This window comes from Corvus kubaryi, unplaced genomic scaffold, assembly GCF_017639235.1.
Source record: "Corvus kubaryi isolate FWS band 111438036 unplaced genomic scaffold, C.kubaryi_AGA036_p1.0 37385, whole genome shotgun sequence".
Lineage (NCBI taxonomy): Eukaryota > Metazoa > Chordata > Aves > Passeriformes > Corvidae > Corvus > Corvus kubaryi.
In genome coordinates, this window is record NW_024581127.1 from 19,282,723 (window position 1) to 19,296,930 (window position 14,208).

At 44.5% G+C, this 14,208-nt stretch overlaps 1 protein-coding gene across 3 annotated transcripts in view; it reads right to left on the reverse strand.

Moving 5' to 3' along the window:
* Nucleotides 1-216: 216 nt before the first annotated feature.
* SYBU (syntabulin) overlaps nucleotides 217-14,208 on the reverse strand; it is a 40,875-nt gene continuing 26,883 nt past the window's right edge. Inside the window, exons 1-5 of one of the 3 annotated variants that reach the window (XM_042035702.1) lie at nucleotides 9,049-9,357; nucleotides 7,160-7,262; nucleotides 4,551-4,754; nucleotides 3,438-3,587; nucleotides 217-2,271 (exon numbers count right to left, since the gene is read on the reverse strand). In XM_042035702.1, coding sequence (XP_041891636.1) covers nucleotides 1,173-2,271; nucleotides 3,438-3,587; nucleotides 4,551-4,754; nucleotides 7,160-7,200 — 1,494 coding nt within the window. In that variant the 5' untranslated portion in view covers nucleotides 7,201-7,262; nucleotides 9,049-9,357 and the 3' untranslated portion in view covers nucleotides 217-1,172. Of the gene's footprint in view, nucleotides 2,272-3,437; nucleotides 3,588-4,550; nucleotides 4,755-7,159; nucleotides 7,263-9,048; nucleotides 9,358-14,208 lie in introns of those variants that run through there. The other 2 variants (XM_042035700.1, XM_042035701.1) reach the window with 2 other exon arrangements.

Consider the following 14,208-nt stretch of genomic DNA (forward strand, 5'->3'; position numbering starts at 1 on the left):
GCAGCAGAGTGGGTTGTGTGTGCAACTGCAGCCTGGCTGGAGCCTGTAATCAGCCTGGGGACTGCTTGCACTTGGAGCTGTTTTCAGGTTTTCTGTCTAATTCTGTTCTCCTGGAACAGTACCCAATACAGCACCTTCCCTAGCTCGGCCTGTACCCGACAGCTCAGCTGGGATGGGGTATTTTTTTATACTTTTCTACAGTAAAACACTTACACGTTTGACATTTCTATCATGCTTTACTGAACTTGTGATTATAAAGGTCATTTACAATAAAGCAATTAAATAAACAATAAGTTAAAACACAATACATTTATACATAGTATTTCAAAGGGCTCAAAAGACTACCGGGTTCCAATACATAAAGACTTTAAAACAACATTAAGAGCCAAAGTGTATCCACGCCTATACTTATCATTGTAACAAGTGTTAAGACTTCCAACAATGTACATTTTTGGTTACAGTCCCTGTAAATGCACAAGACCAGTGAAATGCTCAAGCAATTGCACAATTGAGAAGAGCACTACACAAGACAGGCACAAACGATGTGCTGGAAGCTGCCTGGGGAATATGGGTTTTACCTCTAAATTGAATTGACACTTGGGACAACAAATGGAAAGCGCTAGCATGCTTTCTGGAGCACAGGTGAGGTACCCTAAGGGAAGATTAGTGCTGCCCAGAGAAATACCCCACCTTTCTCCGGCCATTTGTTCCCTCATGCATCTTGCACTATCCTTGAGCGAGTGCAAAGTGCTGTACATTTGCTCAGTGAACCATCCAGGGAGAGTGACTGAGCTTAATCCTAGCTCAGCAGTGGAACGTGCAAGAGCTCTAGGCTCGAATTCCTGATTTCCCTGGTCATGTTCACTGTGCAGATGCACTGGGACCAGAAAGTCACCAGCCCAGGGGAGGGACATGGTGCCTGCAAGCAGGAGGGCTATTTCTGTAAGCAGCAGTACTGTTAAAAACACCAGTTAAAAACATCTTGTGGAAGTACAAGGTTCAGCTTTTTTTTTTTTAAACAAGGAACATGTTTTTGAACTGATTTATAGTGCAAATCAAATAGTCAAAAGCAAATGATGGACTCTGCCAGAATATACATTAACCTTTTATGATCTACCTCATCCCTCTTTCTCTCTGCCTCAGCCAGTTGGTGCCCAGGGGCAGAGTAGACTTTAGGTTTTGATATTGAAGGGTGTCCGGCGTAAGGAGTGCAGGGCCACCAGGCAGCAACCACGAAGCAATGCTCCAATATTGTAAATAGGATCTGTTCCTCCTCTCTGAGTACTCAAAGCCCACACAATAGTTGGTACAACAGGGGCTGCTACAGCCAGAAGATCCCCGAGGAGACTGCTGCTCCAGTATCTCCTCTTTATTCCTGTATTGACATACTCAAAGGCTTCATCATCATGAGTTTCTGTAAAATCAAGTTCTTTCATGAAACGGTTTTCATTAATGCTGTGCTCCACCCTCCTGCATGGAGACTCCATAGGAGACAAAAGGATGGCAGAATTAGGATCACTTGGAGTTAAGTCCACTATGATACCAGAATCACTGAAGCTTCCAAGAGAAAATTCACTCAATTCCTTCAAAGAAGAAGGTGGGCTTAGAGGACAGGTGTCTTGAGCCCTGAAGATGTTTTGAATGAGTTGCTCCACATCTAAGCTATATGGCACCACGTCAGTCTGGATGGCCTGTTCTGCTGTCATGTTGTTGCTTTTCTCTTCCTCCTGGCAATAAGTTAGTTTTCCATCCAGAATGATTTCAAGCATCTCTTTATTTACAGCAGCACCGAAGGGAGCTGGATCACTCAACTCAGAGGTTGTGGTCAAACTCTCTCCAGGTGAGTCAGTCCCGTTAGCTCTGTCCTCACTAAGAAGCAGCTCACTGTCAGCCACCTCCTCCAGACCTTGGTCCTCTGGGATGGGGCTGTCTGGCATGGTGGCACACAATGCTAACAGCTTCCCCTTTGAATCGCTCGTGTATTCCAGGCACTGCTCATCCCTCACAGAGTGGCTCTGAGCCATCTCCATGCTCTGCAGCAAGGATTCCAGTTTCTTGTTTTGAATGTTTATGTCTATGAAATATTTCTGAATTTTTTTGTCTTTCTCAGCCAAGCTGTTTTTCATACTTTCAATAACCTGCTTGAGTTGTTTAATTTCGCTTCTTGCTTCCTTTAAGGCCAGCTCTGCCTCCACACGATTGCACTCTTCTTCAATCCAGTCTTCCCTCATCCGTCCCAGCTGAGCTTTAAGCTCTTCTATTTCTGTTTCCCTGTAGCAAAATAAAAATGTTGTAACACTTCTGCTGACTGCTCAGTTAAAGTCAACGTGAGGCCCCACCGTGATGGCTCTGCTGCTGAGATGCTCCAAGAAGGAAGCAAATTTCTCCAGGTGCCATTTGCGGCCACCTCTGAGAGAGCCAAGACATGCCAGCTGATTGCTAATGGGAGTCACCGACCTCCCCACAAAACCAGCAGCCTTGTGGGCTGTGCCATGATCCTGGACAATTTGAGGCACAAGTGGTGACCTTTAGATCAGGCCTAACCAGGGCAGTGCTTAAAATCTCCCCTACTGCCTTGCCCTGGAGGAAATGGGAAACAGCTGCCTGGATGCATCCCCAGTGCCTGCCAGCAGCTTGTCACGTACAGCCAGAGCCAATGGTGGCCTCAGACAGCCAGGGAGCTCAGGTCTGCAGGCACATGGCTCAGCGAACTCTTCGCAGCAGGGAGCCAGAGGCTGCTGCAGGCACATGTGGAGCAAGTGGGGAGAGGGGACTCCTATGTCAGTTCCAGCCCTAGCAGATGCAGAGGCAGAGCATGAAACTCTCCCTTGGGCTCCATTCAAACAGCCCTTTGTGCCCCCTTGGGTTGTCTGTGCTGGACAGCCAGCTCTCAACATGCAGTTTTAGTAAAAGAGATGACATCTGTTGCTGTGTAATGCACATTGTCACTTCTTTGCTCAGCATCCATACAAAGGGCTATTGTGAAAAAATCAGTATATAAGCAACAAAAACACAAATAGGCACAGTGGTTTGGGTATGAACTTTTCTTTCACGGGGGAGAAGGGGGACATTTGCAGTCCTACTTCACTGAGAGACGTAGAACAGGACACTAAGGTAACACATGCTGGCAGGTAGAAATTGTTCTATGTATAAAAGGTCTCAATCTAAATCAGATTCATAAAAAGTTGTCCTTTTAAAGTATTCTATTGTGAAAGTTCCAAAAAGGAAAAAGAGACATATAAATAAACTCCTTGTTTTGCATCCTCTTAGTATACTCTGAAACCTGAAATACTGAAAACAACCTAATCGGACTGATCATATTTCAAATTTCTTAATGGAAACTTTACTGATCAAGAAATGAGTAAAAACATTCAGCATTTCCAGCCGTAAACGTTCCCAAATAAATTTTTCTGACTGATTTCTGAAGTGAAGTTTACCTTTCTTTAAGTTTGCTCTCAGATTCCTTCAGCTTGGTTTTCAAATGCCGTACTGCCACTTCTTTCTGCTGCAGAGGAGTCAAGTACTGCTCTGGATTTTGTGGCTTAATGCTGTGATTGTCACCACAAGAATTGTATCTCCCTGATCGCCTGAAAAAAACCAAAACAAACCATCACGTAACATCACTGTTACAGTTATTAAGTCCTGGCAGAATGAAAAACATCCCACTGACTGATAAATGCAAAGCTTGACTCATCTGGGGTTCCGTGGTGTCCACATAAGTTACACCCCCTAGCAAATCAAAGTACTTGAGGAAACAGTTGATTTGTAGCTATAGTGCAAAATTTACTATTTACTGTACTTAGCTTCAGTGTCATTACATCAAATGAGGCTTTTAACTTTAAAATAATTAGCCATCCCCTCACCCCAAATGGCTGGTGTACCCAAGAGCAGGCAGGGCAAGGGCACCCATCTACAGACACAGCCAGGTGAGGCAGCACAAGGACTGAGTACAGCTCCACACAGCAGTTATAAAGCTGAGCACACTGAAATCTACTACACTCATCCTGTCTAGCTTTGGGCGTGTTTCTTTCATGCTTGGCTGTTAAGCTGTCTGGGACAGAGGGCAACAGCAGCAGCATGGTGGCTATTTCTTCTCTGCAACGTGTCACATGCTCTGGCAGGTATCCGTGGTCTTTCCCGTACAGGAAACTGCACTCCTTAGGGAGGTGCCTAAGGGTAGGCGGGGTGAATTTTCACCCAAGTGTATCATGCTTCCTACACTACCCCACCCTACTCTCTTCAAAGTGAAAAGAACCCCACAACAAATGAACCAGCAAATCCTCATGAGAACTGATGGCATGAGAATGCATGAAGTAGCCTGTCTTGGAGTGAAAACCACCTGCCAATGGCTTTGACTTAAAGTAAACTTGAATTTTACAGTGCTGAAACAATAAAGCTTTTACATGGTATGGAGCACCTTGTTGACTGTCAAGCCACCAATACAATGCATCACAGCTATGGTGAGGAGCAACATGACCTGCTGATCCCACACTACTGTGCAGAGAGGGTATCAATGTACCCAACACTGGCAGGCTGAAACACAGACTTGCCTCATCACTGGACTGCTGTCACTTCCTTTGTATGAGCCTGAGTTGCTGCTGCTGGCCGAAGAAGCCCTGTAACTCTGATGGATGTTAGCAGGACTCAGATGGTTTTTGCACAGTGTTGACAAAGTTTCCTTTCCATGGGAAGCAGGTAGACTGGCTCCAGACTTGTAGGATAAGGATCCATTATTCCGACCATAAGGGCCACGACTGGAGAAGAACCAAAATGGTGAAAGCATTATTCTCATAACACAACCCATTATGTGTCTTATTTTACACATGAAGTTCTCTAAACAATAAAAAAACCAGAGATAACTGTGAGTGGCTGGAAAGAAATAAAGTTCTGACATGATCAGCCACTGCATGTTCTTTCACTGACAGGGGGCTCTCAGTCTGAATTACATGATCTAAGGACATCTCAGCCATTTTGTATTTCTCCATGGACAGCACAGTTCCCAGTGACTCCATCAGATCATCCACGTTCCCTGAATCTTTGACTCCGTTAAGTAATGAGAGGCCTGCGGTCTGGACTAACGCCAAAAGAACCACACTCCAGCTTTCCCTGGCCAGGCCTGCAGAGCGGTGCCTGTGCATGAAGGGCTGCTGTAAGACTGCTTTCATGCTCCTCGGCAAGCAGACTGAGGGATCACAGTGTGCAGTGAAAACAGATGTTGTTTGGGCCACTGTTCTTTTCTGCCTTTGGCATACTGGGTGCTTCATCTGTCATGGTCAGCTATTCATTCACTTAGCTATAGTTTGAATCCCATGGGGAGCAGGCTGAAATAGTAATAAAAGAGACAAAGGAAAGCACAGTCTTTTCTTTTTTTCTTCCAGTTTTTCTCATACATATCTACCTTTCTTTTCCCATTCTTTATTAAAGAAACTGTCAACCGTGTGTGCTTGAAAGCAATTGGTATCCTCCCTGCCTGACAGCTGCCCAAGGGCTGGAGTGCTCTGAGGACAGCTTCTCTGGGTGTGTCCCTCTCCTGCTCACTTGGTTTGTCATCCTGCACCACTACTCTGCTACCTTCATTCTCCCATGGAAGTTGTTCTTCTAAATGGTAATGAAAGGACATGTTTAAAAAAACAAACAAACAAAAAATACCCCCCACCCCCCCAAAAAAAATCAGAAAAAGGCAAACTCAGCCAGCAAAAAAGAAGGCTTGAATATAAAAATTCAAATACCACAGAACTATGAAGCAACATCTCTTCTTTAAATTGTTTCACTTGGTTTTTTCCCTTCTCTGCAAATGGAACAGTTTATAAGGAACAGATGGTTGAGTGGCTGCTGTGAACCTTCATCACACTGCTGCGGTTTGGGTGATTTTATAATTATTTTACAATGAAGTACAGGACTGTGGTTTGTGACAACACTGAAGTGTTTCACAGCGAGTAAAGTCAAGCAGTTAAAAGAGCAGTTAAAAAATACTGCAAAGGAGATATCTCTTTCCACTTTGTACAGTGTATCATCAACTCTGGTGTGCAGCAGAACTTCTACAGACTGTGCTTAACATAGCAGTGCATCTGAAGAAGCCTTATTACAGAGGACTTCTGTCCAACGAAGTATGTCAGTATGCTCTAGTTTAAAGTTATATTAAAAAGCACAGTAGTACATGAAATGATACAGAATCTTACTGAAAGTAAGGTGATTTTAGGGCTTCATATTATACTTAATACCATTTTTTCTCGCAGCCAGTGATTTGCTGGATGTAATCTAGAGGGAACTTAAGTAGTGCTTATTTTCCTAACAGTCTCATGATACAGATAGGAAAGCACTCTGAAAGCCTCACTGATGATCAGTGTGTGCTGGGGCACATCGCGACCTTCCAGACGCCTGTGTGACTCAAGCACACGGGTATCCTGCTGCCGGTCCCAGCCTGCCTGCCAGCTCTTCCACAAAGGGCAGGAAACCAGTCCTGTCAATTTGAACTCCTTCCTCCTGCTCCACAAAATGTAACCAGCAGGGATTGCGTGGGCAGAACGCAACGTGCGCTGCTCCATCCCAATGCCCCTGTATTCGCAAGCTGTCTGAATTTGCATTTACATATGACAGGGAGAAATCTTACAGAAATCTTCCATTAAAAGTTCATTTAAACAGATGACTGTGATATGATTTTTTTTTAAAACTGCATTTAGCTGTAGTTACATGGAAGGTTGGGCAAGGGTATTTCAGAAAAAAAAAATCCAACATCAAAGGCAGTATTGTCTACTTCTTCCACCAAAAATAAGATCATGATCTGGAAAGGTGTAAGCCAAGCTGACAATTTATGAGAGAAATAAAACAGTGTTAAGACCAAAAGGTTTAACTGGTTAGAAATACTGCTGTTAACTAACATACACCCAGCTCTCTCCACTCCAGCCAATGCTTTTTCTGCCTTACCTGTTTTTATCTCCCATACTTGCCATAAATAAACAAAAAGCCCCATGAGTTGGCTGATCTGGCATACTGGCAATTTTTGTGCATTGAATACAGCATTTCTTTTCTTTCTTACATTGCAGTTCTCACCAGTGTGCTACCCAAAGTCTTGTGTTAACCCGATTGTTTTAAAATGCAAGACCTTACACAGTAGCCTATCTTTGCACTAGCAATATTCAGGAAAAATTGCTTTGCTTACTTGCGAGAAAAAGAAGATCTCTTGCTTCCAGCAGCCGACATATGGACTTCAGGTGCTGAAATACTGCCCGTGCTGCTTGAAGAGCTAAAATCGGCTTCACTGCCTGGAAAGGAAAAGGAAAGAGTGAAAACATTATGGAAATTTTAACTCAAAGATTGTTTTCAAAATAACAGTGAATCACAAGCATCCTTCCTTTGTCTGTTCTGGGTGAATTTCAGAAGTTGCTTGGATTTTCAAACATCCCTGAGGACAAGAGCTGGATTTGTTCCAGATTTTCAACATTTCTTCAGAACTGGCACTTCAACAAGAGCAGAAAAAAACCATTTGGACACAAAACCCTCACACTACAGAAGCCATTTTAGGTCTCAGACAGGAACACTTGTGACAACCTGTTGGCTCTCTCACAGCCATCAATACATGAATGAGGCTGCTTAAACAGCTCCTTCAGGAGCACGGTGATTGCGAGCACACCATTGTAACTGGATATTTCTCATGCTTTAAACCATACAGAAACACTGCTCACTGCTTCTGTTTTGTTTTCTGAGATGACATAAATGTGCATGCATTGAGGTATGAACTTGTTCAGGCTAATGGTATATCTATATATGCATGTACACACATATGCAGGTTTTCATGTGGTGCAGAAGCATAGTGAGGCAGTTCTAATAACCTTAAAATAATCCAATAATCACATGTAGGTCTCAAGTGCTTCTCAGGTACCAAGTCACCTGTCTGATTACTGATTTTCTATGGATCACAGCTTTTATTTCACAAGCTCTGGCATATACAATGAAAACTGCTCTCATTTTGCTAAGGTCAATAGTAGATAGATGTACTAATAAAGTCTTATTGCCTCGAAAAAAACCACACCAAAGCTATAATTTTTTTCCCATCTGTCACTCCAACAGCAAATGTCCTAAGCCTTACCCAGGTCTCATGCTGTAGAGCCACAGTAATGAATGGTGACCTTGGCTGAAGGGATGGAAATAACTCTCCAACGTCCTTTAAGCAGATGACCAGGGGGAGCATGTCTCACCTGGGAATTTCTGGATGCTCTCCCATAGATAGACATCCCCAGCCAGCAGCTGCAAACTTGCTATTTTTGCTATTTTTTCCACACAGAGGAGATGCAGCTGCAGCTACCATCATCCCCACTGTGGCAGATAGACCTTCTAGTCCTCAATCTCTCTTATATTCTTCACAGAGCTGATGGTGAAGGGCACATCTTGCACCCCGAATACCTGAAGACTGGGAAAAGGCTTTGTCAGAGCCTGGCTTCAGAGCCTTAAAGAGGCTGATCCAGCAACCATTCTTACCATCTGGCAACACTTAGCAACTGGCCCTAGGATAAGGTGTGATTTGATTTAACCCAATGTTTTCCCTACCTCATGATGTCTGAGACCAGCCCCCATTTCTCTGTGCCTCTGCATCAGCCCATCCCAGGATATTCCTCAGCCCAGTATCACAGTGCTCAGATACAAAGCTTAGCTCCTCAAAAGGGGATCCCAGGGACCCAGCTCTAGCACTCTAACCAGCTCCATACCCAGTACAACACCCCTGATAGCCAGATCCAAGCCACCACAGCCATAACCAGATCAGAGCTGCATGCAAATTTGCAAGGGGAGGGAAGGAAAGCAGCAAAGCCACTTGGTTTTGCAGAGTATTTATATCATGTTTACAGATGTAAATGTGAGTGACCCTCTCCCTGGGGAAGCAAAATGATAATGGGACATGATGTTCAAAGATGCAACAGAGTTTTCCTGATAAAAAAACATCCCCATCTACAAGACTAATGTACACTCCAAATCATCTCTTGGAATCACACTACACACAAAACTACTTTTCTAAACAAGACCCAAACAGGTAAACATGTCACACAGATGTCATACCTCTGGTGTTCGGGTCCCCAAAACATTCCTTTGCTTGCAAGACACCAGCAGCTTTCCCAAGGCAAGTCCTGGCTGTGGCGCAGAGAGCAGGAGCCCTAGCCAATCATCGCTGGGTAAGTAGATCACATCATAATCAGATCTCACTATCGAAAGCATTGCAGAGCAGCAAGGCTTAACAATTGCCTCTTCCTGACCTGCCTGGCTTGGAGCACCAAGAGCTGCAGAGCTGAGCACTGCTGGTAAGAGCCAGTGGAGCCTCAAAACACAACCACACCATCAGCAGAACTTTCTGAAAGACTGAACTGCATCTGAGATGTGGAACTGTGTCCTCAAAGCATGAACTAACCTTCCTGGCCCCAGTTCTAATAACAGCTACACGCAAGCTTAACACTTAGCACAGGAGACTACTTATGTTTAAAATTAGGCATGTAGCTATTTATAGGATCTTTGAGAACATTTTATAAGTTAAAGGGGTCACTGCTAGTAATGGTTCTAAGTGTATAAGTGATGTTCAAGCCAGTATTGTGTGTAGCAGAGCTTGACAGCAATGTTATTAGGAAACTTTAAAAAACATCTTCTCCAATTTGGTAGAGATCTCTGAGCAAAATAACATGGCATCTATCCATAAACTATCCATTGCAACACATTCTCCTGGGTAGGCGTGACTTCTGTCTTACAAATATCTAAACAAAACATGAAACTCCTTGTCTAGCAGCAGTGCAGGCAGGAGCTGAACACGGCTTCTCATTCTCCTAACGCCATTCTCCAGTCTGACAGCTCCCTAAGGACACCTGTTGACTATTTTTATCACTGTGACTATGTAATGACAAAAGCTCACACGTTAGATCCAGAACAGCCCATTAATTTAGTGTTTACTATGAAAGAGACTGACATTTCTCAACCCCGCATTCCTTTGTCCTAACTGGCCATAACACTTGTTTAGCTCCAATAGAGACCTTCCTTTTAAAAGAACTGTCTTACTAACCCCTTCCTGAAAAAGATGCTATACGTTGAGTCACCAGCGTCAGCAGTATGTCATTTGGAGTTCACTCATCCATACTCTTCCACGCTGCAGCCGTCAGTGTCCCAGCCCACGGAGCCAGCCCGGTGTCCAGGCTCGGGAGCCCCGTCCTCCGGCCTCGCCCCGCCTGGCAGCGGGCTGCGAGCAGCAGCACGCCCACGCCACGGGAGCAGAGCTCTGCACTGCTTTGTGCAATGGGAGGAATAGCACAAGGATGGCCAGCGAAGTACCGTCACATTTTCCAGGGTTGCTCCTGAGAAGCAAGAGTGAAATCCTGCAGAGCCCAGTGCTGTCCCTGCACTTCAGCGCCCGATGGGCTGTGGCACCGAGCTGAGAGCGCTCTGCAGGCAGCATCACGCTCTGTGCTGCCTTTCGCCTCCTTGCTGCCCTGGCAGCGTCGCGACAGTCACTGAGCTCGGCTGGCACGGAGGGAGGACAAAGGAGCCCGTGCCAGCTGCCGCGCTGCCTGCGCCGAGCCGTGCGGCCCGGGCAGAGGCACTCAGGGCGACTGCCCACGGGCCGGCACACGCGTGTGGCATCTGCCACCACAGCTCGGGCCGCTCACGCCGTCCTGTCCCAGCACGGGAATCAACCGGGAAACTCTTACGAATGTCTCGAGGACAGGTTTCCCATCCTGCATAAGACGCAATCACAGGTTTCGCGGCGGGATCGAGGAGCGGGAGAAGGAGCTGCCTGTGCGGGGCCGGTACGCCTCCTGCGTGCTCGTCCCACCGGCGCAGGGAGTGGGGACAAGCCCCACCTTTAACTCCACCCTCCGCAATGCCTCAGCCGCAGGGCAAGGACCACAGCAGGGCAGCGACTGTGTCGCACATGCTGCACTCACACCTCTTACAGGTAGAACAGATCAGGTGCATTGGGCCTACCAGGACAGTATGCAAGCACAGAATACCATGTCACGGATGTATTTATATGTACACCGAGACAGTATTTACCTTTCTTACACAAGGTCACACAATAACCCCACATGCACTCCTGCAGCATGGTGTCCCAGGCTGCCATTTCCAGCCATTAGAGATGGGTGGATACTTTGTTGCACGGTCTTCTGGTCTCAGTCTTAAAATTTTGCTGGCATTTTAGCATTTAATTTTTTCCTTCTGTAAGAAAAAAGCTCAGACTTTCCTGTTTGCCTTTTATTGCCCATTTGCTACTAAAGTAGTAAGATTAAAATAAGGCAAAAAAGAAAAAGTTCAAGCAATATCTGTGACAGGTACATTAATAGCTCAGCAGCAGCAGAACTGGATTCCCAAAACTCAGGATTTATTTGGCTTATTAAAATTTAGTCTTTTTGTGTACATCTTTCCTATTTCGAACTTCACCACTGCTTCACAGCTGCCAAAGTACATAAACCACAGAACTTAGCTATCTTCTGGCTTCATAAACATGACCTCTTTATATGTATATCAGTCTTGAAGTAGGTTTTGCATATAGCCAGTGAAACAGAGCTGTAAATAAAACAGTGCTGACAGAAACAGCTTGTCCTCAAAATGTAAAACACTTAAATTGCTGAGCTTTCTTGCCTTCAAAAGCACTCTGTTATACAGCAAGGAAACCAAAATATGCATACATATTAACCACTTTGGTGCAGTTACTAGAGGAGTAAGTGGCATGCTGTCTCCCTAGATAGCTTGATTTAGAGACCCCAGGGGTAGAGCTTGGGCCTGACTGTGTGAAAAAATATCCAGCAAAGTCATTAGAACCAGCTGGAAAAGTAGAGAGAATTCAGTTGTAATGCCCACTAATGAAAGGACCTGTATTTTTAAGAGATTTGGTTCAATTTATCTTGAGAGCTTTAACTCAGCTACCTCTCCAGCTCCAATATTTAACAGCATAAGCAGTTTATTTCCAGGACGCAGTAATGCTGCTTTTATTTTTCTATTTAATAGGGGGTTGTTCCTGGAAGATAGATTTTGTACACCACAAACTACCTAGGAAAGAAAACTACACTGCTCGCATACACTGAAAAATGTGAAAAAAAAGTAACTTGCAAAGAAGCGATGAAATCTTGCTTTAGCATTTCAGGCTTTTCTTCAGATAACACCCTTAAAAAATGACCCATTTTGAAGGCAAAGTCTCCTAGTGGGAAATGTACTGAATTCACAGCATCAAGACCATAGATGACAGTGGGTTTTGGTTCCAGTCCCTGGCCTCTGACTTATTACTTATTTGACTTAGGATTATTGTATGAGAGACTCTTATTTTGAACTTAATTATTATATTTCACACTGAACAGTAACTGGGTAAAAGCAGAAGCAACCCTGAGAGTAAGGAACAGGTCACAGCTCTCCTCCATGTGGACTGCTGTCATCTTTGGGTGACAGAAGCTGCTCCCACATGCTCTGTGTCTCACTCTCTCCACTATAATGAGGTCTAACATCAGGGGAGGAAGCCGAGGATGCCCAGTAGGTTGCATTGGTTCAGAAACTCTTAGGAGAAGTGTAGATTTGAGCTCCTTTGGTCTAAAGAGGGCACCGGACTCAGACCTTTTCCTCAAGCTCTAACTACTCAGCCGTGACACAGCATAGAGAGCTAGCACTAGCACTGGCCGTATTTCAGAGGAATGAAACCTGCTGGATGCCTGCACTCACAGAGGTATCTGGCTCTGGTATGGAGGTTCACAGTGAATCCAGGGCATGCATGTGGGCACACTCAGGACTACCGGCAGGTGACTAAGCCTGGGAGATGGCCACTTCTCTCTGGCATCTCCTGCGGGTGTGCCTGGCTCTCTGCTGTGAATCCTGGATTTTGGTACCTAACCAGCCCTCTGGTTTTATATGAGGTGTAGTCATTGAGCTCAGGTTTGTGAGCTGTGCTCCATGAATAATGGCAAGAAGCTGGGTACAGTAATGTCGGGCATAGTCAATCCTAAGAGTACCAACAGGCATCCCTTCCCTGTCCCACTGCACCGGCCAATGAATGGTCTTGGGTGGACATCCACCCAACTGCTCGACAGTTCTCCCTCACCAGGCAGGTCTGTGGCCACATTTCAGCTGGCTGCGTGGCCCAGTGACAGCTGGGAACTTGGGCAGCTGGCAGAGACGCAGTCAGAGGGGACGTGGAGCAAAACTTTGGGTGTAGGTCTCCATGAATTGTTCAAACGTGTTGGGCAAGAAGATTCTAGCTCAAAACCAGACATATTTTGGGAAGGACTGCAACACACATCCTGCTTCCCTGTGTTTGGATCTAAATGTGATTTTACAAATGATTATTTATCTTGATTTTTGCTCATTTTTCTTGCTTGTTCTTTTTACTTTGAAAGAAGGATTGTTATCAAATAATTAATCTCATTAAGCAGTTTTCTGATCTAAGTACTACCATTTTAGTAGTAATCTGAACTGCACTAATGCAAATTATAAGCATTGCAGATCTCAACATGAATACATAATGTGACTTATGTATTCTGTGAAACCACAATCAATCAAGCTCTTCTCTCAAAACACAGTCACTACAAACTAATTACTGACATTGGCTGAGAGCCATCATGCATATTCTGCATATCACTATGATCTGGGCTTGTGTTTTTCTTAATTGTTTCTAATTCACTGATTTGTAGAGAAGCCAAAAGCGGATGTTGGAACAGACCCTGAGCATTACAAGTTGGAGGGTTTTTTCTGCTTTATGTATTTTTAAGGAGATTTTTCATACAGAAATCAGCCTGACCTAATTACTTTTTTGTTTCCATATGCAACTTGAGTCATTCTAACAACACCTTAAAAATGACTCCCATAAATTCACTCTTCTCAGCCTGAAGTGACCTTTGTCAGGGTGAACATATGCTCATGGAGCAGAAGGGAACAGTCTGGGGAACTTATCTTCATGTTCAAACAAAAAAGGCTCTTTGTTATCAGAGATGGAAGGAAGTTGCTTTCCTACACCAACTTCAATACAAACATTGAGACTGGAGGTTCAAAAAATACACTGCGAATTGTGTAACACTTGCATTTGACAGTTTTATAAATTATATGTGTAAATCCACCTACGGACTAGTATTTTTTATAAGCAACCATGCAGTATCACTTCAGGGGATTTTTTTATGTACTGGGCAGTACTATTTGGTCTGTTTGAAGGGAAATGGACAGGCTGGTCAAAAGTATTTTTAGGAACTGGAAAATGTCATCTTT